General features: G+C 43.7%; 1 protein-coding gene across 1 annotated transcript; it reads right to left on the bottom strand.

Moving 5' to 3' along the window:
* Positions 1-11,654: 11,654 nt before the first annotated feature.
* On the bottom strand, positions 11,655-25,399 carry LOC129822016 (zinc finger FYVE domain-containing protein 1-like). Its single transcript, XM_055879850.1, has 11 exons — positions 25,190-25,399; positions 18,401-18,905; positions 17,799-18,019; positions 17,474-17,580; positions 16,683-16,791; positions 16,336-16,433; positions 15,966-16,083; positions 15,438-15,608; positions 14,948-15,137; positions 14,382-14,480; positions 11,655-14,111 (listed from the first exon to the last, which is right to left on the bottom strand). Exons 1-11 carry the CDS (start codon positions 25,376-25,378, stop codon positions 13,879-13,881), a joined length of 2,040 nt encoding a protein of 679 aa, XP_055735825.1. The 5' UTR covers positions 25,379-25,399; the 3' UTR covers positions 11,655-13,878.
* Positions 25,400-26,103: the final 704 nt, after the last annotated feature.

The following is a 26,103-nucleotide window of genomic DNA, read 5'->3' as shown; positions in this document are numbered from 1 at the left end:
CTTGTGTTGGTGTCTGTGTTTTTGCATTCTGTATCATGCTCGCCCTCCCTTTCTTCCAATGCAGGTCATGTACCTGTCTTATCCTTATCCTCATAAGATCTTTATCTTCAACAGTACTAGTAGATCAAATGTATCTGCACCCTATGCCAACGGGGATGCATGTACCATTGGCATGTATATAGTCTACTTTTAAAGATGGTCAATAGTTGAACAGCACCCGTCATTAAATTCAGTGAATTCTCTCCATAGCTGTATTTTATATCTCAAACCTACTGTATGCCCTGAAAGTCATGGAGTGAAGCGTTGAAGAATTCTCTCTCATTGAACGCATTGACTACGCTTGCCAACTCTACCACTGTTCACAGGACTCGTAGAGCAGCCTTTCTCTAGTGTCTTGACAAAAGCTCAGGCCCCTAATGCGACCAGACAAGGCCCCTTTTCTTCCCCAATGGCCATGAAAAAGAGGACAGCCACAGAACACTTGAGTCATTTCAGTAGTAACTCTCTGGTCATTGTCTTTCCTTTACTGCTTACTGCAGCGCTGAGGAAGAATTGAGACAACAGGAAACACAACAAAGACAGAGTTAGAATGAGGACAGGCCCCACTACTACAGAACAGTGCAAGGGAAATGGGTTGCCATGGACACAGCAATGAAAGGGTAATTTATAAACATCCCAACACTGCCAGAGTAGGCAGAAAAAGCTCAGTACATATATACATTAAACTGCCATAAGGAAAGAATGTTGTTGGAAATAAAAAAGCAGACTAATGTGCTCACATAGGCCAAATCCTAGTGGTGTCTGTCTGGCCTGAGGAGAAGCTGTCATCTAAGACTCCTCACTGTTTCTATTATGGACATGCTGAACTGCAGGGCCCATATTCATAAAGCATATCAGAGTACCATTTTATTGTGTATTACGGCTGTTACTTTACCCCAATTCAATTTATGAGCTGGGTGCATAATCCCCTAAAGTCATTCTTTATAACAACCCCATACAAAATAAAAAATACATTTTTATCTGCTTTCAATCTGGTGCGTCACACAGTGCTGGTAAGTGTATGACGGCAGCATGTGATATCAGAATCGCAATCAGTAATTGTGTTTGTGTAATAGCGCTTACCCAGACATTGGAATGGACAGATAATACATTCACTGCTTTTTGTTTCAAGTGTTTTAGGATTGGTGTATGGATACTGTGGCACATCTGTTTCCAGTTCACGTCTGTTAAATGTTGCTTTACCACCGTTAGAATAACGTTGGTAATTGCTATGGAAGTGAAATGTAAGCGCTCGCACGTGACCTTTAAAGTCCTTGAGGTGATTAAGTAGATTGATTTCATCCGTTTCGACATTGATCAGGGAAGAGTCCATTGTTCTCTTCCCTGTCGCAGGCTGCTAATCACACATACAGTCATTCAACGAGGGCATTTGAACAGATGAAAGGTGTATTTTAATATTTATTGTGTTTCTTGAAGAATCTTTTGTCTTCAGCATAAAAATTGTGGTTTGAAGCCTGATGGCTCCAAGCAACCTCAAAATGTCAAAACACACGGACGCACACTCGGAAGGTATTCAGACCCCTTGACTTTTTCCACATTTTGTTATGTTACAGCCTTATTCTAAAATGGATTAAATCGTTTCCCCCCCCTCATCAATCTACACACAATACCTGATAATTAACAAAGCAAAAACAGGTTTTTAGACATTTTTGCAAATATACACATACTGCCGTTCAAAAGTTTGGGGTCACTTAGAAATGTCCTTGTTTTTGAAAGAAAAGCACATTTTTTGTCCATTAAAATAACATAAAATTGATCAGAAATACAGTGTATACATTGTTAATGTTGTAAATGACTATTGTAGCTGGAAACGGCAGATTTTTAATGGAATATCTACATAGGCGTACAAGAATTAGAATATATTATGGGAAAGATGAAAGCCTTGCAGCTTCCCATATAAAACAAAGACACTTAGTAAATATGTTATTTGATGAATACAACTTCTTAAAAGTAATAGGAGAAAGAAAACATGGAAGTTGATGCATTACTGTTGACACAATTAGTGCAGATGGGTAAGGTAATGAAAAGGGCCAATATTTACCATAATTTATTTTGCAAACATTTTGTCATTTGAAATGAGCCATTTATCAGCAACCATCACTCCTGTGTTCCAATGGCACGTTGTGTTAGCTAGCACCAGCATTTGTGGGTTCGATTACAGGCTCAAAATGGTCAGAAGCAGAGAACTTTCTTCTGAAACTTGTCAGCCTATTCTTGTTCTGAGAAATGTAGGCTATTCCATGTGAGAAATTGCCAAGAAACTGAAGATCTTGTACAACGGTGTGTACTACTCCCTTCACAGAACAGAGCAAACTGGCTCTAACCAGAATAGAAAGAGGAGTGGGAGGCGCCAGTACACAACTGAGCAAGAGGACAAGTACATTAGAGTGCCATTTTGAGCCTGTAATCGAACCCACACATGCTGATGCTCCAGATACTCAACTAGTCTAAAGAAGGACAGTTTTATTGCTTCTTTAATCAGAACAACAATTTTCAGCTGTGCTAACATAATTGCTAAAGAGTTTTTTAATGATCAATTTATAATTTAAAATTATAAACTTGGATTAGCTAACACAACGTGCCATTGGAACACAGGAGTGATGGTTGCTGATAATGGCCCTCTGTACGCCTATGTAGATATTCCATTAAAAATCTGTCATTTTCTTCTACAATAGTCATTTACAACATTAACAATGTCTACACCGTATTTCTGATCAATATGATGTTATTTTAATAGACAAAAAAATGTGCTTTCCTTTCAAAAACAAGGAAATTTCAAAGTGACCCCAAACTTTTGAACGGTGTATAAAAAAACAAAAAATCTGAAATATCACATTTACATAAGTATTCAGACCCTTTACTCAGTACTTTGTTGAAGGACATTTGGCAGCGATTACAGCCTCGAGTCTTCTTGGGTATGATTCTACAAGCACACCTGCACTTGGGGAGTGTCCCATTCGTCTCTGCAGATCCTCTCAAGCTCTGTCAGGTTGGATCGGGAGCATCGCTGCATAGCTATTTTCAGGTCTCTCCTGAAAAATAGTCCCTTTCGCTGAAAAACAAAAACATCCCCACAACATGATGCTGCCACCACCATGCTTCACCGTAGGGATGGTGCCAGGTTTCCTCCAGAAGTGATACTTGGCATTCAGGCCAAAGAGAATCTTGTTTCTTTTGGCAAACCCCAAGCGGGCTGTCATATCATGCCTTTTTACTGAGGAGTTGCTTCTGTCTGGCCACTCTACCATAAAGGCCTGATTGGTGGAGTGCTGCAGAGATGGTTGTCCTTCTGGAAGGTTCTACGATCTCCACAAAGGAACTCTGGAGCTCTGTCAGATTGACCATCGGGTTCTTGTTCACCTCCCTGCCCAAGGCCTTTCTCCCCCAATTGCTCAGTTTTGCCAAGCAGCCAGCTCTAGGAAGAGTCTTGGTGGTTCCATACCTCTTCCATTTAAGAATGATGGAGGCCACTGTATTCTTGGGGACCTTCAACGCTGCAGACATTTTTTGGTACCCTTCCCTAGATCTGTGCCTCGACACAATCCTGTCTCAGAGCTCTACGGACAATTCCTTCCCCTCGCGGCTTGGCTTTTGCTCTTATATGCACTGTGGCACCTTATATATTCCAAATCATGTCCAATCAATTGAATTTACCACAGGTGGACTCCAATCAAGTTGTAGATACATCTCAAGGATGATCAATGGAAACAGGATGCACCTGAGCTCAATTTCTAGTCTGAATACTTTCAAGAGCCAGGACTTGAACCCGATCAAACATATCTGGAGAGACCTGAATAGCTGTGCAGCAACACTCCCCATCCAACCTGACAGAGCTTGAGACGATCTGCAGAGAAGAATGGGAGAAGCTCCCCAAATACAGGTGTACCAAGCTTGTAGCATCATACCCAAAAAGACTCAATAATGTAATTGCTGCCAAAGGTGCTTCAACAAAGTACTGAGTAAAATGTTTGAATACTTATGTCACGCCCTGACCTTAGTTCCTTTGTTATGTCTCTATTTTGGTTTGGTCAGGGCGTGAGTTGGGGTGGGCATTCTATGTTTTGTTCTATGTTTTATATTTCTATGTGTTTGGCCGAGTGTGGTTCTCAATCAGAGTCAGCTGTCTATCGTTGTCTCTGATTGAGAACCATACTTAGGTAGCCTCATCCCACCTGTGTTTTGTGGGTAGTTGTTTTCTGTTTCGTGTATTGCACCTTGCAGAACTGTTCGTTTGTCGTTTTGTTGTTTTTGTTCAAGTGTTCATATTGATTAAAAGTATTATGAATACTTACCTCGCTGCACCTTGGTCCTCTTCTCCTTCTCCCGACGACGTTCGTTACACTTATGTAAATGTAATATTTCAGAATTTCTAAAAACCTGTTTTTACTTTGTCATTATGGGATATTGTGTGTAGATTGATGAGGGTGAACAAGTATTTAATCAATTTTAAAATTAAGTGTGGGAAAAAGTAATACTTTCCCAAATACACTGTATATGCAAAAGTATGTGGACACCCCTTCAAATTAGTGCATTCAGCTATTTCAGCCACACCTGTTGCTGACAGGTGTATAAAATCGAGCACACAGCCATGCAATCTCCAAAGACAACATTGGGAGCAGAGAGGCCTTACTGAAGGGCTCAGTAACTTTCAACGTGACACCGTCATAGGATGCCACCTTTCCAACAAGTCAGTTTGTCAGATTTCTGCCATGCTAGAGCTGCTCCGGTCAACTGTAAGTGCTGTTATTGTGAAGTGGAAATGTTTAGGAACAACAATGGCTCAGCCGCGAAGTGGTAGGGGACATAAGCTCACAGAGCGGGACCGCCGAGTGCTGAAGCACATAGCGCATACAAATCGTCTGTCCTCGGTTGCAACACTCACTACCGAGTTCCAAACTGCCTCTGGAAGCAACGTTAGCACAAGAACTGTTCATCGGGGAGCTTCATGAAATGGGTTTCCATGGCCGAGCAGCCGCACACAAGCCTAAGATCACCATGTGCAATGCCGAGCTTCGGCTGGAGTTGTGTAAAGCTCACCGCCATTGGACTCTGGCGCAGTGGAAACGTGTTCTCTGGAGGGATGAATCACGTTTCACCATCTAGCAGTTCGACAGACGAATTTGGGTTTGGCGGATGCCAGGAGAACACTACCTGCCCGAATGCATAGTGCCAACTGTAAAGTTTGGTGGAGGAGGAGAAATGGTCTGGGGCTGTTTTTCATGGTTCGGGCTAGGCACCTTAGTTCCAGTGAAGGGAAATCATAATGCTACAGCATACAATGACATTCTAGACAATTCTGTGCTTCCAACTTTGTGGCAACAGTTTGGGGAAGGCCGTTTCCTGTTTCAGCATGACAATGCCCCCGTGCACAAAGTGAGGTCAATACAGAAATGGTTTGTTGAGATCGGTGTGAAAGAACTTGACTGGCCTGCACAGAGCCCTGACCTTAACCCCATCGAACACCTTTGGGATGAATTGGAACGCCGACTGCGAGCCAGGCCTAATCGACCAACATCAGTGCCCGACCTCACTAATGCTGCTGTGGCTGAATGGAGGCAAGTCCCTGCATCAATGTTCCAACCTCTACTGGAAAGCCTTCCCAGAAGAGTAGAGGCTTTTATAGCACCAAATGGGGACCAACTCCATATTAATATACATGATTAATATACATGAACGAGATGTTCGATGAGCAGGTGTCCACATACACTACATAACCAAAGGTATCTAAACGCACGCATGCTTGCGCATGCATGTATATGCACACACAACCATGCAAATGTGCATGCACCCACCCGCCAACACACGCACAGCCTCCACCATTCTAGAAGGTTGGTTGATATTGTTGCCTGTGAGGCCTGACTGGTTGGATACTCAGTGCTTTTTCCTCACCCCTCCCACTCTTTTCCCCGCCACTGTGTCCAGCCCTGGAGCTCTGACTGGCGCCTTGGCACTGCCCAACTGCACTGGAGCCACTTCATCCCCTGCCAGCAGCTGTCATTCATAAATAACAAGCCTGATAGCTGCCAGGGTGTCACAGGGAGGGCATGATGCCCACATAGACTGCCCATAGACCAATATGGGTAGTCTACAGTATGTGGACATGACAATATGCATACAACTAACCTATATGTACCTGTTCCAATAGGGGACTATCGATTACGACCTTAATTGGGAATAAGATAGAGACATACAGTACCAGTCAAAAGTTTGGACACACCTACTCATTCAAGCCTTTTTCATAATTTTTTACTATTTTCTACATTGTAGAATAATAGTGAAGACATCAAAACTATGAAATAACACATATGGAATCATGTAGTAACCAAAAAAATTGTGTTAAACAAATCCAAATATATTTTATAACCAGCATGGCTACCACAGCATTCTGCAGCAATACGCCATCCCATCTGGTTTGCGCTTAGTGGGACTATCATCTGTTTTACAACAGGACAATGACCCAACACACTTCCAGGCTGTGTAAAGGCTATTTAACCAAGAAGGAGAGTGATGGAGTGCTGCATCAGATGACCTGGCCTCCACAATCACCCGACGTCAACCCAATTGAGATGGTTTGGGATGAGTTGGACCGCAGAGTGAAGAAAAGCAGCCAAGTGCTCAGCATATGTGGGAACTCCTTCAAGACTGTTGGAAAAGCATTCCAGGTGAAGCTGGTTGTGAGAATGCCAAGAGTGTGCAAAGCTGTCATCAAGGCAAATGGTGGCTACTTTGAAGAATCTCAAATATAAAATATATTTTGATTTGTTTAACACTTTTTTGGTTAATACATGATTCCATCTGTGTTATTTCATAGTTGTAATGTCTTCACTATTATTCTACAATGTAGAAAATAGTAAAAATAAACTAAAACCCTTGAATCAGTACGTATGTGCAATCTTTTGATTGGTACTGTACATAGTTGGAACAGTTGCCTATTACCTTTGAAACGTAATGCTTTCATTTTTCACCATCTTCATTGCAGTCCGAATCTGTGTACACAACAGATGCAATATATTATGCAATTGTTCAAAGCTCCTGTACAGTATGTGATGCAGTAAGGGTCATCTCTAGTGTGTTTAATCTGCAGTCTATCATCCTGATCTCATGTTGCCTGCTTCTACATGTGATTCATGTATTACAGTAAGCCAACATGGATTAATGTTGGTATGTACATCATCAAACGGTCATCATTCAAAACAGGCAAGATTAATTTAACCATTTCTGTCAAAACCTACCATGGTTCAATGATATCAGTAGTTATGTAGGCCATAGTGGCTAGGCTGCCTACTTCAAGAAATCCCTGTCCATTCACTGTCACTTTGTCAGCCACTGCGTTTTGATGCTGCAGGCAGAGAATGACATTGCTATTGATGTACCTCCACCTAGTGGCAAGAAAGGATTATTGCGCATTACACAACTGATCCATTTGACATTAGTCATTGTAGGAGCATCATCTAACGTAAGAATATTTTGTCCCATATCCTTCAGCATGTTGACTCCGTCTTAGAGTCTGTCTCATGTCAACCCATAGTCCCATTGATAAAAATGAAGTAGTTGGAGCAGGAATTGTAGCAGTGTGTGTTTTTGTGTACACGTGCATGACTACACTACGCATTTCATTTCTCTCCTGTAATTATATAATATAGGCCCCATAACCTCTCCATTATGCTCCAGAACTCACAAACCACAGTGGACCGGGCCTTAAGTGTGCTATGTCATGAATTTAATGGTTGGGTGGTGTTCTGGGGGCAGTTCACTGTGGCTGCGTTCACACAGGCAGCCCAATTCTGATCTCTTTTTAAACTAATTGATCTTTTGACCAATCAGATCAGTGTTGAAAAAGATCTGTGAGAAGTTCTGATGTGATTGGTCAAAAGATTAATTGGTGGAAAGAATTGAGCTGCCTGTGTAAAAGTAGCCTTAGATCCCTGCTATCCTGGTCACTGAACCCTCCTACTAATCACAATACCACAAATGGATTAGTAGAACAGAACCATACAGTGTGCTACAACTCAGGGGTCAATTCGAATTGAAGTCAGTGAATTCAGGAAGTGATTTTAATTCATATAAAAAAAACTTTTGACATACAGTAGGTTCTCCATTTTAGTTTATCGAGGAGTCATTGGAAATACAAGTCAATTTTTCAATTATTGAATTGGAATTTCAGTTTACTTTCTGAATTGACTTACTTCAATTCCAATTGACCTCAACCCTGCTACAATGCTAAACCTATGAGACAGTTTTTCCACATTTTGTTACGCTACAGCCTTATTCTAAAATGTATTAAATATTTTTTCCCCCCTCATCAATCTCCACACAATACCCCATAATGACAAAGCAAAAACAGGTTTTTAGAAATATCACATTTACATAAGTATTCAAACATTCTACTCAGTACTTTGTAGCACCTTTGGCTGACATTACAGCATCGAGTCTTCTTGGGTATGATGCTACAAGCTTGGCAAACCTGTACTTGGGGAGTTTCTCACACTCTTCTCTGCAGATCCTCTCAAGCTCTGTCAAGCTGGATGGGGAGTGTTGCTGCACAGCTATTCAGGTCTCTCCAGAGATGTTTGATCCGGTTCAAGTCTGGGCTCTGGCTGGGACACAAGGACATGCAGGGACTTGTCCCGAATCCACTCCTGCGTTGTCTTGGCTGTGTGCCTAGGGTCATTCTCCTGTTGGAAAGTGAACCTCCTGAGCGCCCTGGAGCAGGTTTTCACCAAGGATCTCTCTGTACTTTGCACCGTTCATCTTTGCCTTGATCCTGACTAGTCTCTCAGTCGCTGCCGCTGAAAAACATCCCCACAGCATGATGCTGCCACCACAATGCTTCACTGTATGGATGGTGCCAGGTTTCCTCCAGACGTGACGCTTGCCATTCAGGCCAAAGAGTTCAATCTTGGTTTCATCAGACCAGATAATCTTGTTTCCCATGGTCTGAGGGTCTTTAGGTGCCTTTTGGCAAACTCCAAGCGGGCTGTCATGTATCTTTTACAGTGACTCCTGTCTGGCCACTCTACCATAAAGGCCTGATTGGTGTAGTGCTGCAGAGATGGTTGTAATTCTGGAAGGTTCTCCCATTGCCACAGAGGAACCATTGGGTTCTTGGTCACCTCCCTGACCAAGGCTCTTCTCCCCCGATTTCTCAGTTTGGCCGGGCGGCGAGCTCTAGGAAGAGTCTTGGTGGTTCCAAATTTCTTCCATTTAAGAATGATGGAGGCCACTGTGTTCTTGAGGACCTTCAATGCTGCAGAAATTTTTTGGTACCCTTCCCCAGAGTTGTGCCTCGACACAATTCTGTCTCGGCACTCTACAGACAATTTCTTCGACTTCATGGCTTGGTATTTGCTCTGACATGCACTTTCAACTGTGGGACCTTTATATAGACAGGTGTGTGCCTTCCAAAATCATGTCAATCAATTGAATTTACCACAGGTGGACTCCAATCAAGTTGTAGAAACGTCTCAAGGATGATCAATGGAAACAGGATGCACCTGAGCTCAATTTCTAGTCTCATAGCAAAAGGTCTGAATACTTACATAAATATGGTATTTCTGTTGTATATTTTTTATAAATTTGCTAAAAAATGTAAAAACCTCTTTTCGCTTTGTCATTATAGGGTATTATGTGTAGATTGATGAGGGGAAACAATTATTTAATCCATATTAGAATAAGGCTGTAACGTAACAAAATTTGGAAAAAATCAAGGGTTCTGAATACTTTCTGAAGGCACTGTATACCTATCTGCCCTTGCTGTCTCTGCCTGGCCGGTTCCCCTCTCTCCACTGGGATTCTCTGCCTCTAACCCTATTACAGGGGCTGAGTCACTGGCTTACTGGTGCTCTTTCATGCCGTCCCTAGGAGGGGTGCGTCACTTGAGTTGGTTGAGTCACTGACGTGATCTTCCTGTCTGGGTTGGCACCCCCCCTTGGTTTGTGCCGTGGCGGAGATCTTTGTGGGCTATACTCGGCCTTGTCTCAGGATGGTAAGTTGTTGGTTGAAGATATCCCTCTAGTGGTGTGCGGGCTGTGCTTTGGCAAAGTGGGTGGGGTTATATCCTTCCTGTTTGGCCCTGTCCGGGGGTATCATCGGATGGGGCCGCAGTGTCTCCTGACCCCTCCTGTCTCAGCCTCCAGTATTTATGCTGTAGTAGTTTATGTGTCGGGGGGGCTAGGGTCAGTTTGTTATATCTGGAGTACTTCTCCTGTGTCCTGTGTGAATTTAAGTATGCTCTCTCTAATTCTCTCCTTCTCTCTTTCTTTCTCTCTCTCGGAGGACCTGAGCCCTAGGACCATGCGTCAGGACTACCTGGCATGATGACTCCTTGCTGTCCCCAGTCCACCTGGCCGTGCTGCTGCTCCAGTTTCAACGGTTCTGCCTGCGGCTATGGTACCCTGACCTGTTCACCGGACGTGCTACCTGTCCCAGACCTGCTGTTTTCAACTCTCTAGAGACCGCAGGAGCGGTAGAGATTATCTTAATGATCGGCTATGAAAAGCCAACTGACATTTACTCCTGAGGTGCTGACTTGCTGCACCCTCGATAACTGTGATTATTATTATTTGACCATGCTGGTCATTTATGAACATTTGAACATCTCCACCCGGCACAGCCAGGAGAGGACTGGCCACCCCTCATAGCCTGGTTCCTCTCTAGGATTCTTCCTAGGTTTTGGCCTTTCTAGGGAGTTTTTCCTAGCCACCGTGCTTCTACACCTGCATTGCTTGCTGTTTGGGGTTTTAGGCTGTTTCTGTACAGCACTTTGAGATATCAGCTGATGTACGAAGGGCTATATAAATAAATTTGATTTGATCTGTAGGCTACTTTATATTCATAATCAATCTATCGCTCATTTTCTGTTTATGTCTCAGCATTACATGGGAATTGTGGGTAATAATGTGTTCCTTCCATGAAGGAGGCATGTTTTCCACGAGGGGCATGAAACTCCTCATGGAATGGGCCAAATCCATTTATATACTGTAATTGGTCTGATCCAAGGAAATGGTTGTCATTTCATGGCTCTTAGTCTGATTACCACCCTGTTCTCTGAGACACCTACACAGAAAAACAGACCAATCACCTTCACATGACCTTGGTCTTTCAGGAACTAGCCAATCTGTGGAATAAAATAGAGCGATAGTCCAGGGCGCTCCGTCAACAGAACCTCCACCTATGTTCCCAGGTCAGTACTTATACTTTCGTTCCACTGTGGCTGGTTTTATACGTCACATCAGTTCTTATGCAATTCAATTCTTTCTAGCTTGACCTGACATTTCTGAAGAAGATCGAGGGTGGATAAATCCAAATGGAGGTTAGAGAAATTGCAGAGCTAATGGCCTATATGTACACAATGGAGACAACCTCTCTGCCAGACTGCTTTCTAGAGCCAGTACTGTTGGTGTCTGCCTGCCTATTCTCCTACTTACTGGCTGTGCTCCTTGTGGTGTCGTCTGAATGTACATTAGCAGTGCCCTTAGAGAAAGGTGTAGGAAAAACTAATGATGTAGCTATATGTAATATTCACATATTCTATATACAGTATGAGATTACATTTACTTAATTGGGAGAGAAAAAAATACATCCCACTGGTCACACACTGTTTGAATTGTATTTTAATATTCTTTATTTAGGTTGTTGGCAGGACGTTGACACAATGACGTTGATTCAAACATACCATTCTAGTATCAACATTGAAACAAGGTCAAATAAAATGTCATATGAATCGTATGAAATTCAACAATTTCAACCACCCCAATATACTGTATATTGATTATAGGATGTGGAATTTACAATGCAATTTCAACATATACATAGTTCTGATGATTAGGTTGAAATTAGATTGATGTAACAACCTGTTAGTCAGGTTAAGTCATTGTACAAGTTGAAGTTTTACCCTAATTTCAATGTTTACAACGCTGGTTAAAATGAGATGAAAACAGTACTGGTTGACTTTTTGTAAATCCAAATGTGTTTTCCACATCAAAATAGGTTGACAAATGAATTGAAACAACGTTGATTCAACCAGTGTGTGCCCAGTGGGATAGCTTAAGTTCTTAAAAATTCAGACAGGTCCGATTGAAAAAAAAATCAAGATGGTCATATACACAGAACCTGATAGTATACACACATGGAATAAAGCAATTGGTTATAACTATATAGAAAGCCAGTATTATAGGATCCAGTACTTAGTAAAGATAATGTCTGATGAAGAAATTAAAATCCCACATCAATGGACACTGGATAGATGAGATTACAAATAATCAGTGCTTTTCATCAGCAAGTGATGTGTACTGTCATTCCAGGTTCAATGTTTGACGTGACTGAGCTGAAGTTGGCTAGCTAGGGACACGAACGTTATCCAGCCTGCATAGCAACCATTTTGTTTAGCAGAACAGACGACCGTCCTTTTGCATAGCAACTACGCAAAAAATCATTAACGACTGGTTCGCATCTGTAGCAACATGACCGAAAGAACCAAGCAGATTTCTGTCCGCGCTATATCTTCTGGTGGAAGAATGACATTTTATCTATTCACTTATCAAAATAAAGTTAATGTAAATATGTAAGTCATTGTTATTTTAATATGTTGGTAACAGATTTCTAAAAGCAATAAGGCATGCAAGGCAGTGCTGCGTCATGAATAGTCACAGGCAAATGGGTTGACTCCGCTGTCGCGTTGGGCCGAACGCCATTTACCTGTAACTGTATTCATGATACACAACTGCCTCTTGTGCCTTATCACTAACTAAACCCGCAGTATTCATTCAAAATGATGTGCTTGTGGTGCCCACCTTTTAAGATAAGCAGAGCCTAAATTAACATACTATACCGCTTTCACACTAGTGAGCCGAGCCCAGCAGTACTGCACTGACCTGGTTAACAATCCACCCTAGTTGCTGGAACCATGCTGGAAAGGACAATGTCAAAGGAAAATACAAGCCAGGAAAGTATGGATATGGTCAGCATGACAGTGTGAAAAAGGGTACAAATGTAAAATGGAATGTCTGTATGTGACATCTTCATTCATTTTCCTGTCTTGTGCATCGACTCAAACCATGGCGCAATGCCTGAGATCGCATCAGGGAGGAAGATCATGTTGCGATGTCACTTCCGGTGTCTCCTCTTTGTCGAGTTACCATGGTTACAGGGATGTTACTCCTTGGCGTTGTCTGAGGCAAAGGATTGGCTGACCACTACAGCCCACACCTGAATTAAAATCTAACCTAACTCATGAATGTTCAGCCATTCCCAACAGATAAGAATGATATTAAGACTGCCTCTGGTGCCTTATCACTAAACCCTCAGTATTCATTCAAAATTATGTGCTTGTTTCAAACATCAATGGATCCCAAAGGTGCCCACCTTTTAAGATAAGCAGAGCCTAAATTAACATACAGACTGCCTCTTGTGCCTTATCACTAACAGAAAAGTTGTTTGGCTAATGTCTTTCGGTGCCGGCAGTGGGTAGTTTGGGTTGGGGGAGGGGGGGGGGGGGTTCTCTCAGTCTTCTACACTCAGTCATTTACAACTGTCTCGGCATTCCAGTTTCAGAAGTCCAGTTCTTGTCCCGCTAGTCCAGTTGTTGTTCCTGGTTTTAGGCAGTCGATATCAGATGAGGCAGTCCCATGTTTAGAGTGCTACTCCAGGACATCCGTCGAATGCCTTCCCCACAGGACAGGGCTCACCTGGATTTTTCTCTTAAAGGTCAGTGGCTCATAGTGCACAGGGAGACAAAGATAAGCAACATGTAGTGTGCCGTGGCGTCTGACTAGATTTCAGATGCCCGGCAGAATAGTGTCCCTGGTCTCTGCCCTGACCTCACAGGCTGCCCTTGCGAATGGCGCAGCCGTCACAGACGCGGACAGGGTGGTCCCAGCCACGGGAGGGCACGGTGCGGCTCTTGGAGGAGCAACCGCTGCAGACGCCCTGGCCACACGCCCGGCAGTGGTGCTTGGACATACTGGGGGTGAAGGCTTTGCTGCACCTGTGGCACTGCACGATCTGGGGGTCGGGGACCCAGTAGTCAGGCCGGGCCACTCCTTTCACAAAGCCTGGAACATGGAGGACAGAGAGATAAATAAATAGCTCTCTTTATAAAGTAGTTGCCGTTGAGTCAGAGCAGAGGATAAAGACTGTGTAATCTTTGTGAATATAATATTAAAATGCTGTATCTTGTGGATTACTGTCTGCATACGCTGTAAAGTGTCTATGCTTTCCAAGTGTTTTTGTGAATACACAAAGACATGTATACTAGCTAGCTTTATTTGTGATGCGTTTCTCAAACACGACGCTGGCTCCAACATGACGCTAGCCATACTCACACAGCGGGTAGTCCACTGCAGTGGTGACCATGTCTAGAGTAGACTGGGCCACCTCTGTCACCCTGCGGGCCATCAGCCCCCGCGGCTCCACCACAGCCACTATAGGACACAGAGAGGGACCAACAGAGCCATCAGGACCACATTTTCTTTTAACCTCTATTCAACCAGGAAGTCCCTTGAGATGAGTCGTCTCTTTCTCGAGGGAGACATGAATGAACACTTACTATTCACTTCAAACACCTTGGTTGTCTCCCAAATGGAACCCTATTCCCTTTGTTAGTACTACTTTTGTCCAGAGTCCCAGTAAGTAAAGTAAGTAGGTAAGTCTTTGGCAAGTAAGCGTTGTCCGACCCAGAACGGCCCACCGTGGTCAAATGTAGTGCAGTATAAAAGGAACTGGGTGCCATTTGGGATGCAACCCTCATTCATTCATTACAACAAAATAATAATACATTTGACTAAAAACTGATCCTGAATCAGACTAAGAATGAGGTAACATCAGCTTGTACATTAACATCCATGACCAAACACTGATCCTAAAATCAGACATTAGCTGGCATCCTGACCCTGGTTGGTGGTGTCGGTCCCTCCCTGGCGGTGGCAGGCGTCACAGACCCGGACGGGGGTGCTTCCCCAGCCCCTCTCGGGTACGGGCATCCTGCGGGTGGAGCAGGCCTGGCAGAAGCCCTCGCCACACGAACGACAGTGGTGCTTCCTCTCTGCCTCCTCAAAGGGCTTCTTACAGCAGTGACACATCTGGGGGACAGGGACAGAGCACAATAATGATTAGAATGTCAAGAGCCAGTAGTCAAAACTATACTATACACTCAACCATACAACTCTGTTCAGTGCAACAATTGAGAATTACAACAGCCGAGTATTGATTTCATTCACTATAATGATATATTGGGTTTAGAACTAACGCTGCATCCTTTTGGTATTTGGGCACTGGGTCTATCACCTTAATAAAAACAGCTATTCTTAGGGCTCTGCTATCTCTTCAAAAGCCTGTGAGTGTGTTGCTGGTTCGATGATGCTGTGAGAGGGATGACTCACGGTGATGTCCGCGTTGGGTCTCCAATAGAGCGGGGCCACCTGGTCAGTGAGCCAGGACGTGACAGCCTTGGTGGGACCCGTGCTGTACTCCGACACAGACTGGATCACAAAGTTCATCCCATCCAGCATCCTCTGGGCCGCATTCTGGTGGTCTGTCAGGAAGGCCTCAGACTGGACACACAAAGACAGGGAGAGCAACGGTCAGATGGAGGCCATCTTTGAATGCATTTGATATCCATGTTGGCAGTACGTGTTCATCCATTCAGAACTGATGATGACTGACACATTGAAGGACAGTGTGCAGAGTTGACGTTGCCAGTGCAAGTAACGTCATCTTTATTAACCTTTGACAGGTAACATACTTTGAAAGTGAAATATATTCCAGAGACTTTGCGCATATATTACAACCTGCTGTCTCAAATGCCTCTAAATATTCTCACTGATACTTCAATTGAGCTTGAGTGACTGTTTGCATGTTGTGCCAGTCAGTACAACGAGGAGTGTGTTGGACTAGGCGGCTCTGCTCACCCCGTCCCAGACGTGTTTGACCTCGGGCCGCACCACGCCGCTCTCTGGGTCCTGGTTGCCCAGCCAGTACTGTCGGCTGCGGTAGATGATGCCACAGCTGCCACACTCCAGGACATACCTGGCAGGACAGGAGCACCGTGGTGGGGGAAAGGATGAGAGGAGGAGGAAAGATATAGTGAATTGGCTTCGATGGCAGAGTGGTTTCCATGTTTGGACGTGTATGTATATCTGTGTATGAGTGGTACTTCATTGAATGGATTCGAGAGCCCTGGTTGAAAGGGACATCTTTAATGCCATCATAAAAGTTCATATGTGTGTGGTGTGTGTGTCTCAGTGTCTGCAGAGAGTCCAGATTACGTCGGCAACTCACCCAGACCAGGCGTACTTCGCCAGCCCAAACCAGGGGTTGTCTGTGGAGGCTGAGGTTTTAGGGATGACAATAACCTCCCTGCCCCCCTCATAGCACCTCTGTGTGGGTAGGACCAGATCAGGGAGAGAGCACACAACATATGATTACGGCTAAGTTCATGCATTTGGCTTGTACTACAAAACTGTTCAACATCATCTCCACAGGATTCAATCCTATATTGTATATAGAAGAACACTACTGTCAACTTTCTTTTCAGATCACATGAATAAGTCTTTATTGCTTTCAACTGAGCGTAATTTCTCTCTCATGTCCCGTCACAGACATAGACCATATGTGAAATGTCTTACCTTGCAGATGAGGACCTTGTTGTTGTACTGGTGAGCGTACTGACACAGTCCGTCTGCCAGGTGAGGGACCCTGTCTCTGAGATGGTTCATCCCGTTCTTACAGCGGATACTGAGGGGAAAGAGAACAAGGAAAACCCCTATACAAATCAGAAGGACGGTTGAATCCCTCCATCACAAACCTAACATCCAAGTTACTTGTGTAAACCGTGAAGGTGTACAGAAAATATTTGGCTGAACATCTGTGAATAACACTCCATGTTGGTGGATGGCCAAAAGGCATTTCTCCTTCTCTCCTAGCGGCTTAACACGTTAGACGTGCATCATAACACATTTATAACAGGGACAAACAAGGCTTTATACTCAAACAGTGAGAGCCTGTTAAACCAATACCTGTTTCTGGATATGACCACACCAATCAGTGTGTTTAGGGAAAATATTTGGTTTCTAATCTAGCTCAAATTTCCCAAGTGAAAGAAGACACTGCGCTGTACAGAATTAATACCCATAGAGAGGTATGATATCCATATGACAAACCGACTTTTATGCTTCCTTTGTGGCAACCCATCTGGGAGGGACACATATCCTAGCACTATTTGCTCGCGTGCAGCATGTGAATACACCATTCATTAGTGCACACTGTATCAAAACGTTCTGCAATGGAAAATGGTTTGCAACAAAAACGAGAGCTTCTATTGGACAATTTCAGGTTAGTCCCTCCCCATTTACTTTTGATTCATGTGATAGAGTTATTCTGAGCAGATACATGCAGAAGATGCAGGTAAGTCACTTACTTGCAGCTGAGGCAGACTGAAGAGCAGGTGAAGTATTCGTCAGGGAAGAAGGAGTAGAGGGGGATCTTGTCGTCAAAGATCTCCCCACAGAACCTGTCACTCAGAGCCTGGAGAGGAGGGGAGAAGGAGAGAGATGAGGAAACCGAGGGGTGGAAAGGGAGGAGCCAAGCAGGGTCATGAGGTCAAAAACAAGCAATCAGTGGGTTTTGGAAAGTCCTATTTACCCAGACAAGCACCCAATTCCCATTAGCATTCACTAGTTCTGGCATTACCTGTCAATCGAACAAATTAATTATGCGACAATGCAAAGAGATATCACACAGACCTGCAAGGCGCTGAAGACGATGACCGGTTGGCGGGGCGATCGTGTGGCAGTGTTCCTGACTTGCTGGCGTACAGCCTCCAGGAGCAGAGAGTAGTTGGTCGGTGGAGTGATGGTCTGTGTGCCCACGTACTGCACTGAGCTGAAGGCCTCTGTACCCAGGCCCAGGTCATGGAAGCGCCTCTGGAGCTGAGTGTCTGCATAGCCAGGGACATCTGTTCGTTCTGTGGGAACAAAGTAGGACATCGTCATGGGTTGAGTTCACACACCCAACTGACTGCTGTGTAAATGGTGAATGTGACTGAAGTCGCTGGGGAACCTGTATCTGTGGGTGCCTCAGCCAGTGTGACGGTTAAGTATGATTCTGACCGTACATAAGAAAATGTTGGTGTGTTGTTGTTCATTTCAATAATAAAAATGGATGGTATTTATCCCTAAGGGGCAATTACTTTGGGCAGATGAGTCTGCAACAGCATGACAGCATACCCCAGCCATACCACAAAGTGTTGCCTAACAACTCAGGAGCAAAATGTTGTGTGATGCATGCATAGAAACAGATGATTGCATGTGGTGCATGTTAGTGACTGGGCCTCTCCTGTACATACCATGGCCCAGTAGCTGGGTGTGGGTGGTCTCCTGGAACACGATGACCGCCGGCCCCAGGGAGGAGAGGGGAACGTCCATGCCACAGCGGCTGGAGAGGGCGCGCAGCTCGGGGGTGAAGTGCTTCAGGTAGGCCCCTGAGGCGCTGCTTAGGAACTGGAACATGTCGTTGTGCAGCCTCTCGGCCCGCGTGCGGTACACCACCACGTCCGATACGGCCAGTACCTTCAGCAGCAGACGCATGCGCTGGTTCTGGTTGGCCGCCGCCCCCAGCAGGCCCTCTGTGTCCAAAGCCACAAGGCCCAGCCCGGGGTCAAAGGCAGCCCACACGCCCACCGTGCAGGAGCTGGGGGACTTGGAGGTGTAGAACACGGTATCCCCGCCAAACAGGATGTGGTTGAGGGTGTGGGACTTGCCGTCACCCGTGTTGCCGAAGATGGAGAGGACCTTGACGCCCTGCATGTCACCGCAGCCCAGCCTCTCCAGGAACTGAGCCTCATCGTGGACCTGGATTAATGTTGGAGAGGATGGGAGATCAAACTATGTTATAGGCAGCTGTAAGATGTTATGTTGTCAGATACATGCCAAATTACTTTACCTGTAGGAGCAATTTTGGCTTACTTATGTGGTTGTTGTGTTGTGTATATAGTTTGTCTATATTTATTCAATTTAATGTGAACACTAGAGGGCACTATATCGACTTGGGCTATGGGTCAAATGTATATGCACACAGGTGACCAGGAAGTATGGATGCACAGAGGTATGGAGAGAATACATGCAGATGTAATTACCGTAGGTGCATATTTTTAGTTCCACTGTGTTAATGGTGAGCAGGGTAAGAACAATCACATAAATAGGACAAAATGGCTCCTACATTACCATTTGGCCTAACAATGATGTTATGAAAGAAGGTAACTTTACACTGACTATAGTGATTAGTGGTCACAAGGCTCAACCTTACCATTATTCGTGACTCAAATTGCATTTCATTACATTGAGCAATTGCATGTCCCCTTTAGCATTGCGAAGAAAATGGCCCGACGATACCCAAATCATCTGTTTAAATGCAAATAAGCCTCGCACGCGTTCCAGTTTTTGAAACATTTGGAATTAGAACTTAACATTCATATAAGCGAGATTTTTTTTATTCTAATACACAAGATACTTACAGTATGACGTTTTAGGAAAGTTGCAAAAAACTATCAAAGAAATGCATACAAAGATAACGCCAAACCATTCCACCTGTCAGCCTCCACATCCCCCCTTCACAACCAGAAACCATGCCTCCCACACCAGCAGTGCTGCCTGCCAGCAGTAATCTGCCATTATTTATTGAGAGATTCAAGGGGCTATCATCATTAAGTAAAATAAGATGTTCTTTTTTTTGCCCCAGAAGCATATAACTGCAAGGCACTCCAACATCAATGTGCTTACCTGATGTCGGGGACACAGTGAACAGTTGGGGCCAATTTCAACGTTAAACGTTTCCTTGGTGTTAAATAAAAACTTAAAATGTATAAGTTGACGGTTCGGTTTACTGGATGCGAAGGTCACATTTTTCCATATTCTGTTCCAGTTAAAGGGTTGTTCAGATTCAATTAGATCTGTGGACCATACTTTTTAATGGCTAGCTCAGAATATGAGCTTTCCAAAAGTTGTTTATATATTATAGAGAGAAGTCCTTTCGGGAGCCCAGATCATTTTTTAAATAAATCCCATCATTGGATGGTTCCGTAATTGGATTTCCTAAGGGACTCCATAGGCCAGCATGGCTGACCTACGTTGTAAATACAGAAGAAAATGTGTTTCCTGGTAATGTGTACGCATCTTTCAAATCTTGGAATGTTCTCAAACCATTGCTGTCCATGATATCGGTAAGGATTCCACATTTGGACCATTGTGGGGGATGCAAAAGGCCGCCCTCCAGATCACAAGGCATTACTGTGAAATATTGGCGTATAGGCATGCCATTTTGATTCCCAGTTACATTGCTTTTCAATTTTGCACCAAACTGAAATTGTGTGAGCAATAATAAGCCCAAAGCATAGTTTACATTATTTAATGGATACTGTATATTAGTGAAGACCACCTCTTCCAGGGCAATAGGCAGAAGAATCACGTCTAAACCAGTTTAGGATGGGACGTAAATACAATTTAAAGTTTGGTACGGATAGTCCTCCTACGTCTTTCCCTCTCTGTAAATGTGTTCATTTGATCCTGAATCGTTTACCTTGCCATATACATTTTTAAACCGCACTATGAGTTTCATCCCAACAGACAGAACGGGGAACAATGGGAAGCATTGAACTACAGAAATTCAGCGGTAGCTATATATTTTAGCAACTGTGTTATTATTTCATCTGACTTTTTTTCTCAATTCATATTGAATTGATTTGAGCATTCTGTTAAAGTTTCTGGATATGGTTTTATCTAAAGGAAGGAAATATATCTACTCCCAAATACTTAAGATGAGAAATGATTGGTAGAGATGGAGTCCTGAGATGGTAGACCTCAGAAGGAATACAGTCCTATCCAAGTGATGTGCCTTTATTTATGCTATCCAAAAGCTTTTGAGGTCACTGAGAGAGATTTAGGCTCCCAGCAAGGTGGCTTCTTCTGTTGAGAGAAGAGGAGTTCTTCATTCTTCTAGAAAGGCCTTAATCTGGCTTGGTGTGGATTTACAATCAGAGGTGTACAGTTCTTTATAGAAGCGGTAGAATCTGATATTGGATCTGAATCAGGGGATTTACTAGTTGCTATATCAGCTAATTGATCATTACTGCGTAGCTTGTTGGCCAGTAAATGACTGGGACGATTACCATGGAAGTAATGGTTGAGTCTTACTCGACGGATGGCAAATTCTGCTCTCTGTCTTATCAATAAATGAAGTTGTGTCTTGACTTTGGAGTAATAGATACCTGGTCTGAAAAGAGTGTTTGTTGAGAACACTAACACAGTTAACAACATTTACAAATCTGATGTTTTCTTTCATTGTGATTTAACTCTGTTGCATTATTATTAGTAGTAATAAAACCTTTGCTGAATTTTTACTGATTATTACGAATTAATTTAGTTCAATGTCAAATTGATCACAATATGTCGGATTCTGACATTTGCAGTGGTAATAAGTGCTGGTCAGACAAGCTCATGTCGAATTTCTATTTTCTTAATTAAAGAAACTAGAGGTGTAGATAGTAGTATGACATCGATTTGTGAAAATTGTTTATGCCTGTTTGAATAGAAAGTGTACTCTTTCGCTTAAGGATGATGTGCTCGCCAGGCCTCAATGAGGTTGTAATCAGAGAGTATATGCTGGAGAGACTTGGTTGCATGTGGATTGTAGTTGGTCTTATTAGATATTTCCCACATCCAAAATACATTACATTTACATTTAAGTCATTTAGCAGACGCTCTTATCCAGAGCGACTTACAAATTGGTGCATTCACCTTATGACATCCAGTGGAACAGCCACTTTACAATAGTGCATCTAAATCTTTTAAGGGGGGGGGGGGGGGTTAGAAGGATTACTTTATCCTATCCTAGGTATTCCTTGAAGAGGTGGGGTTTCAGGTGTCTCCGGAAGGTGGTGATTGACTCCTCTGTCCTGGCAACGTGAGGGAGTTTGTTCCACCATTGGGGTGCCAGAGCAGCGAACAGTTTTGACTGGGCTGAGCGGGAACTGTACTTCCTCGGTGGTAGGGAGGCGAGCAGGCCAGAGGTGGATGAACGCAGTGCCCTTGTTTGGGTGTAGGGCCTGATCAGAGCCTGAAGGTACTGAGGTGCCGTTCCCCTCACAGCTCCGTAGGCAAGCACCATGGTCTTGTAGCGGATGCGAGCTTCAACTGGAAGCCAGTGGAGAGAGCGGAGGAGCGGGGTGACGTGAGAGAACTTGGGAAGGTTGAACACCAGACGGGCTGCGGCGTTCTGGATGAGTTGTAGGGGTTTAATGGCACAGGCAGGGAGCCCAGCCAACAGCGAGTTGCAGTAATCCAGACGGGAGATGACAAGTGCCTGGATTAGGACCTGCGCCGCTTCCTGTGTGAGGCAGGGTCGTACTCTGCAGATGTTGTAGAGCATGAACCTACAGGAACGGGCCACCGCCTTGATGTTAGTTGAGAACGACAGGGTGTTGTCCAGGATCACGCCAAGGTTCTTAGCGCTCTGGGAGGAGGACACAATGGAGTTGTCAACCGTGATGGCGAGATCATGGAACGGGCAGTCCTTCCCCGGGAGGAAGAGCAGCTCCGTTTTGCCGAGGTTCAGCTTGAGGTGGTGATCCGTCATCCACACTGATATGTCTGCCAGACATGCAGAGATGCGATTCGCCACACTCGCTACTTGTCTTAAAAATACCATTCATGTCTGTCCCAATAACCAGATGGAATTCAGTTAACTCTAACAATATGCTGTTCAGAGAATCAAAAAATGTAGGATCATAAAAAAAAATGGTGTACACATTAAAGGTAATTTTCTTTCCATTATGGATACATTTTAGGAAAGTGATTCTGCCTTCTTGGTCTTCCCCTTAAACCAGGATGGTGATTTTGAGTTTCTTATGTGTCATTGTGATTCTGCATTCTATGAGTCCTTTTGGAGCAGGTGTGTTTCTAGGAGCATTACTATATCTACATGGATTCTTGATAGGATATCAAGACACCCAGAACGTTTAATAGGACAGTTTAGGCTTTTCAAATTCATCCCTCCCTGGACTCTACAAGGGTTTGAAAGCGTTCCACACGGACGCTGGTCCATGTTGACCCCAATGCTTCCCACAGTTGTCAAGTTGGCTGGATGTCCTTTGGGTGGGTGACCATTCTTGATACACACGGGAAACCGTTGAGCGTGAGAAACAGCCGCGTTGCATTCCTTGACACACTCAACCCGGTGCACCTGGCACCTACTACCATACCCTGTTCAAAAGCACTTAAATATTTAATACAAATAAAATGTGATTTGATTCACACTGAATTGCACACATACGCAACCCATGTCTCAATTGTCTCGAGGCTTAGAAATCCTTCTTTAACTAGTGAATTTAATAAGTGACATGAATAAGGGATCATAGCATTCAACTGGACTCACCTTGTCAGTCTGTAATGGAAAGAGCAGGTGTTCCTAACATTTTGAACACTCAGTGTATGTACTCTATACTATGTACAAAAAACATGAAGAAGTATTTGTGGGAACACTGCTGCCAACCGAGACTACACTTCCTCCCCTCCATATTCAGCTTCAAACGACCCCAATGGAGCATAACTGGGACGGAAGTTTAGTACCTCAACTGGTGGCTGACGGCTGTACTTTTGATAATTATGTCGGGTGCAAACAGGATGCAACATTGCTAAACTGCATACAGTATGTGTACATTTTGTATTTGAAAGATTCTTTCTCCTTGATGTGAAAGTTCCAACGGTTTCCAAAACTATATTGCAAGCAAGGATTATTCATGTTTCTAAAAGTTAAAACAAGAGTGTCGGAATTGTAGTTCATTGATCCAGGTGTGGTCCTGATGTTCAACTGTGAACTCAAGGGCTGGGTAGCTAGCCACAGCCTCTTGTGCTCTTGAGAGCTAGGCTCAATCTTACAAGACAGTTAATTAGCTTCAGTCTAGACTTGCGTGTGGCTAGCTGCTTTTAGCAAAACGGGTCTATTTACATACACTAGTGTTGCTCCCAATTGTATTGGGTTGCACAAAAACAGTACACAGGAAGCCAGAAGTTATATACAATTCCATTTCAATGGTGCTGGTGGGCAGGATGGTTTGTGATTATGGTGGTGGGAATTTGAGACAGAATATCTAAAGGATTGTATTATTAAACAGGCTTTACAAATGTGGGTCTGTTGATGACCCACTTCCTCTCTCAATTCCTCTAGTCAAAAAGATAATTTCGATATTCTGTCTCAAATACCCCCCCCCCCCCCCCCCCCCCCAGTCGTCGTGACCAACCATCCTAACCACCGGTGCAGTAAGTCAAAATGGAATTGCATTTAACTTCCGGAATACCTGCGGACCGTTTTTGTGCAACCCTATATAACTGGGATCAACATGTATGTAAATACACAATCGTTGCTAAAAGCAGCTAGAGTTTGGTGTGTGATTCATTCAGCCTGATTCATTGGGGACTTTCCTGAAAGGAAACAAATAATACCAGTCATGCTGACAGACCATAGAACTAGATAGAGGGCTAATACCAATACTGTGCCATTATAGTGTCTGTGATAGTATGGGCAGCGCCATCGAGGCTACAACCCATAGGAACTCCCACCCAGTTGACTACTTTAAAATGGCGGAATCCCACAATGGCGCTGCCCATGTTAAAATGGCCCTTTGGCCACTAGAGGCCTCTATAATTATCTATGTAACAAACATCAGGGTATAATACTCCTGCCCTTTTGAAAACGAACCATCTTTAACGTTAACACCGACTAGGTAGTCATACTTACATGGCTAAAGTTCCTTTCAAGTTAACTGCGCGTCGACCATTTCGACGAAATTGCTAAAACAAGAATAGCCTACTAGTACTGTTCAATGGCTAACATTACCCGTCGTACGGCAGTAAGGTTAGCTTAGGTTAGACGAGGCCCATGTCAAAATAATGAGTAACGATAGCTAAGTAACACCGTAGTTGGCTGTTAGTTGTGCAAGACGGGATGGCAACGTGATATATTTAATTTTATTAACACAAACTTGACAACTGGCTAATGTAACCCTTTGGCCAACCAGATGGGCTTTGTTTTCATTCTGCCTAACGTTAACGTTAGTTGCGTGCTAGAAAATCGACGTCGTTACCTGTAGGTTTTCTTGTTCGTCAACCAAAAGAAAACTCCGACCATTTTCCGAGTGTTCTTCTGTTTTTATGTGACAAAGCGATACCTCCTCCATTTCTTTCATTAGTACTTCGGACATTGTTAATAAACCATCCCTGGCCTGACGGTAGCAGCAACTTCCCCCACTCCCGACAACAACAATACAACGCATGGATTGGCGAGGGAGGAGCCATCAGCATTAGAACACGGAAAACTACGTAGTTACGTGAGGAGCATTCTGTCGTATGCTCAGCAGCAGCACCATCTTGTGGTGAATATGCAAGTTGACACGATTAGTGAAAACCACTGAACGCGAGGGAAGAGAGCACAAAATTAAATGCTGGACCGTTTAGAGTCGAAATAGCATAATACAAAACCCCATACGAATCCGTCTGTTTAATCTAGAGATATTTGTTTTTTTTGCATGGGCTGCGTCTCAATTTACTGCGTCCGCTGATGTCAGCCTTCCTTATCTGCGGTGAAAGGTGGCAGAGCTACAGCAATGTTTGTCAGACCATGAGACTTCCCAAAAATCGGTCTTCTCACGAAAACATCTGGAGCGTTCAAACGGTTATAACCCCTAACTATTATGACCCCTTTGTGGAAAGTAGAGTAGCCTACATGTCGGGTTTGCTCTAGGACGCCCACAAGCCTCAAAAGACTAATCTGAAGGTAGCCTGGTACCAGTTTTAAAAAATGAATGGAAGTATTGTATACATTAAATGTATGTCAATCATTTTTGTTTTACAAATCATTTCTTGATCTTTCTTATCTCTGAGATATAGGAAAGACACTTCAAAACAAAAATATTTGTTTCGTCAAATATTTTTTAAACATATTTTTTGATAACTAAAGGGGTCCTAAAATTCGAAATCAAATAGCTAAATGTTCCTTGTT

This window comes from Salvelinus fontinalis, chromosome 24 (assembly GCF_029448725.1).
Source record: "Salvelinus fontinalis isolate EN_2023a chromosome 24, ASM2944872v1, whole genome shotgun sequence".
Classification (NCBI taxonomy): Eukaryota; Metazoa; Chordata; class Actinopteri; order Salmoniformes; family Salmonidae; genus Salvelinus; species Salvelinus fontinalis.
The sequence above is the reverse complement of the archived record's forward strand: the minus strand, read 5'-3'. Positions and strand labels throughout refer to the sequence as shown.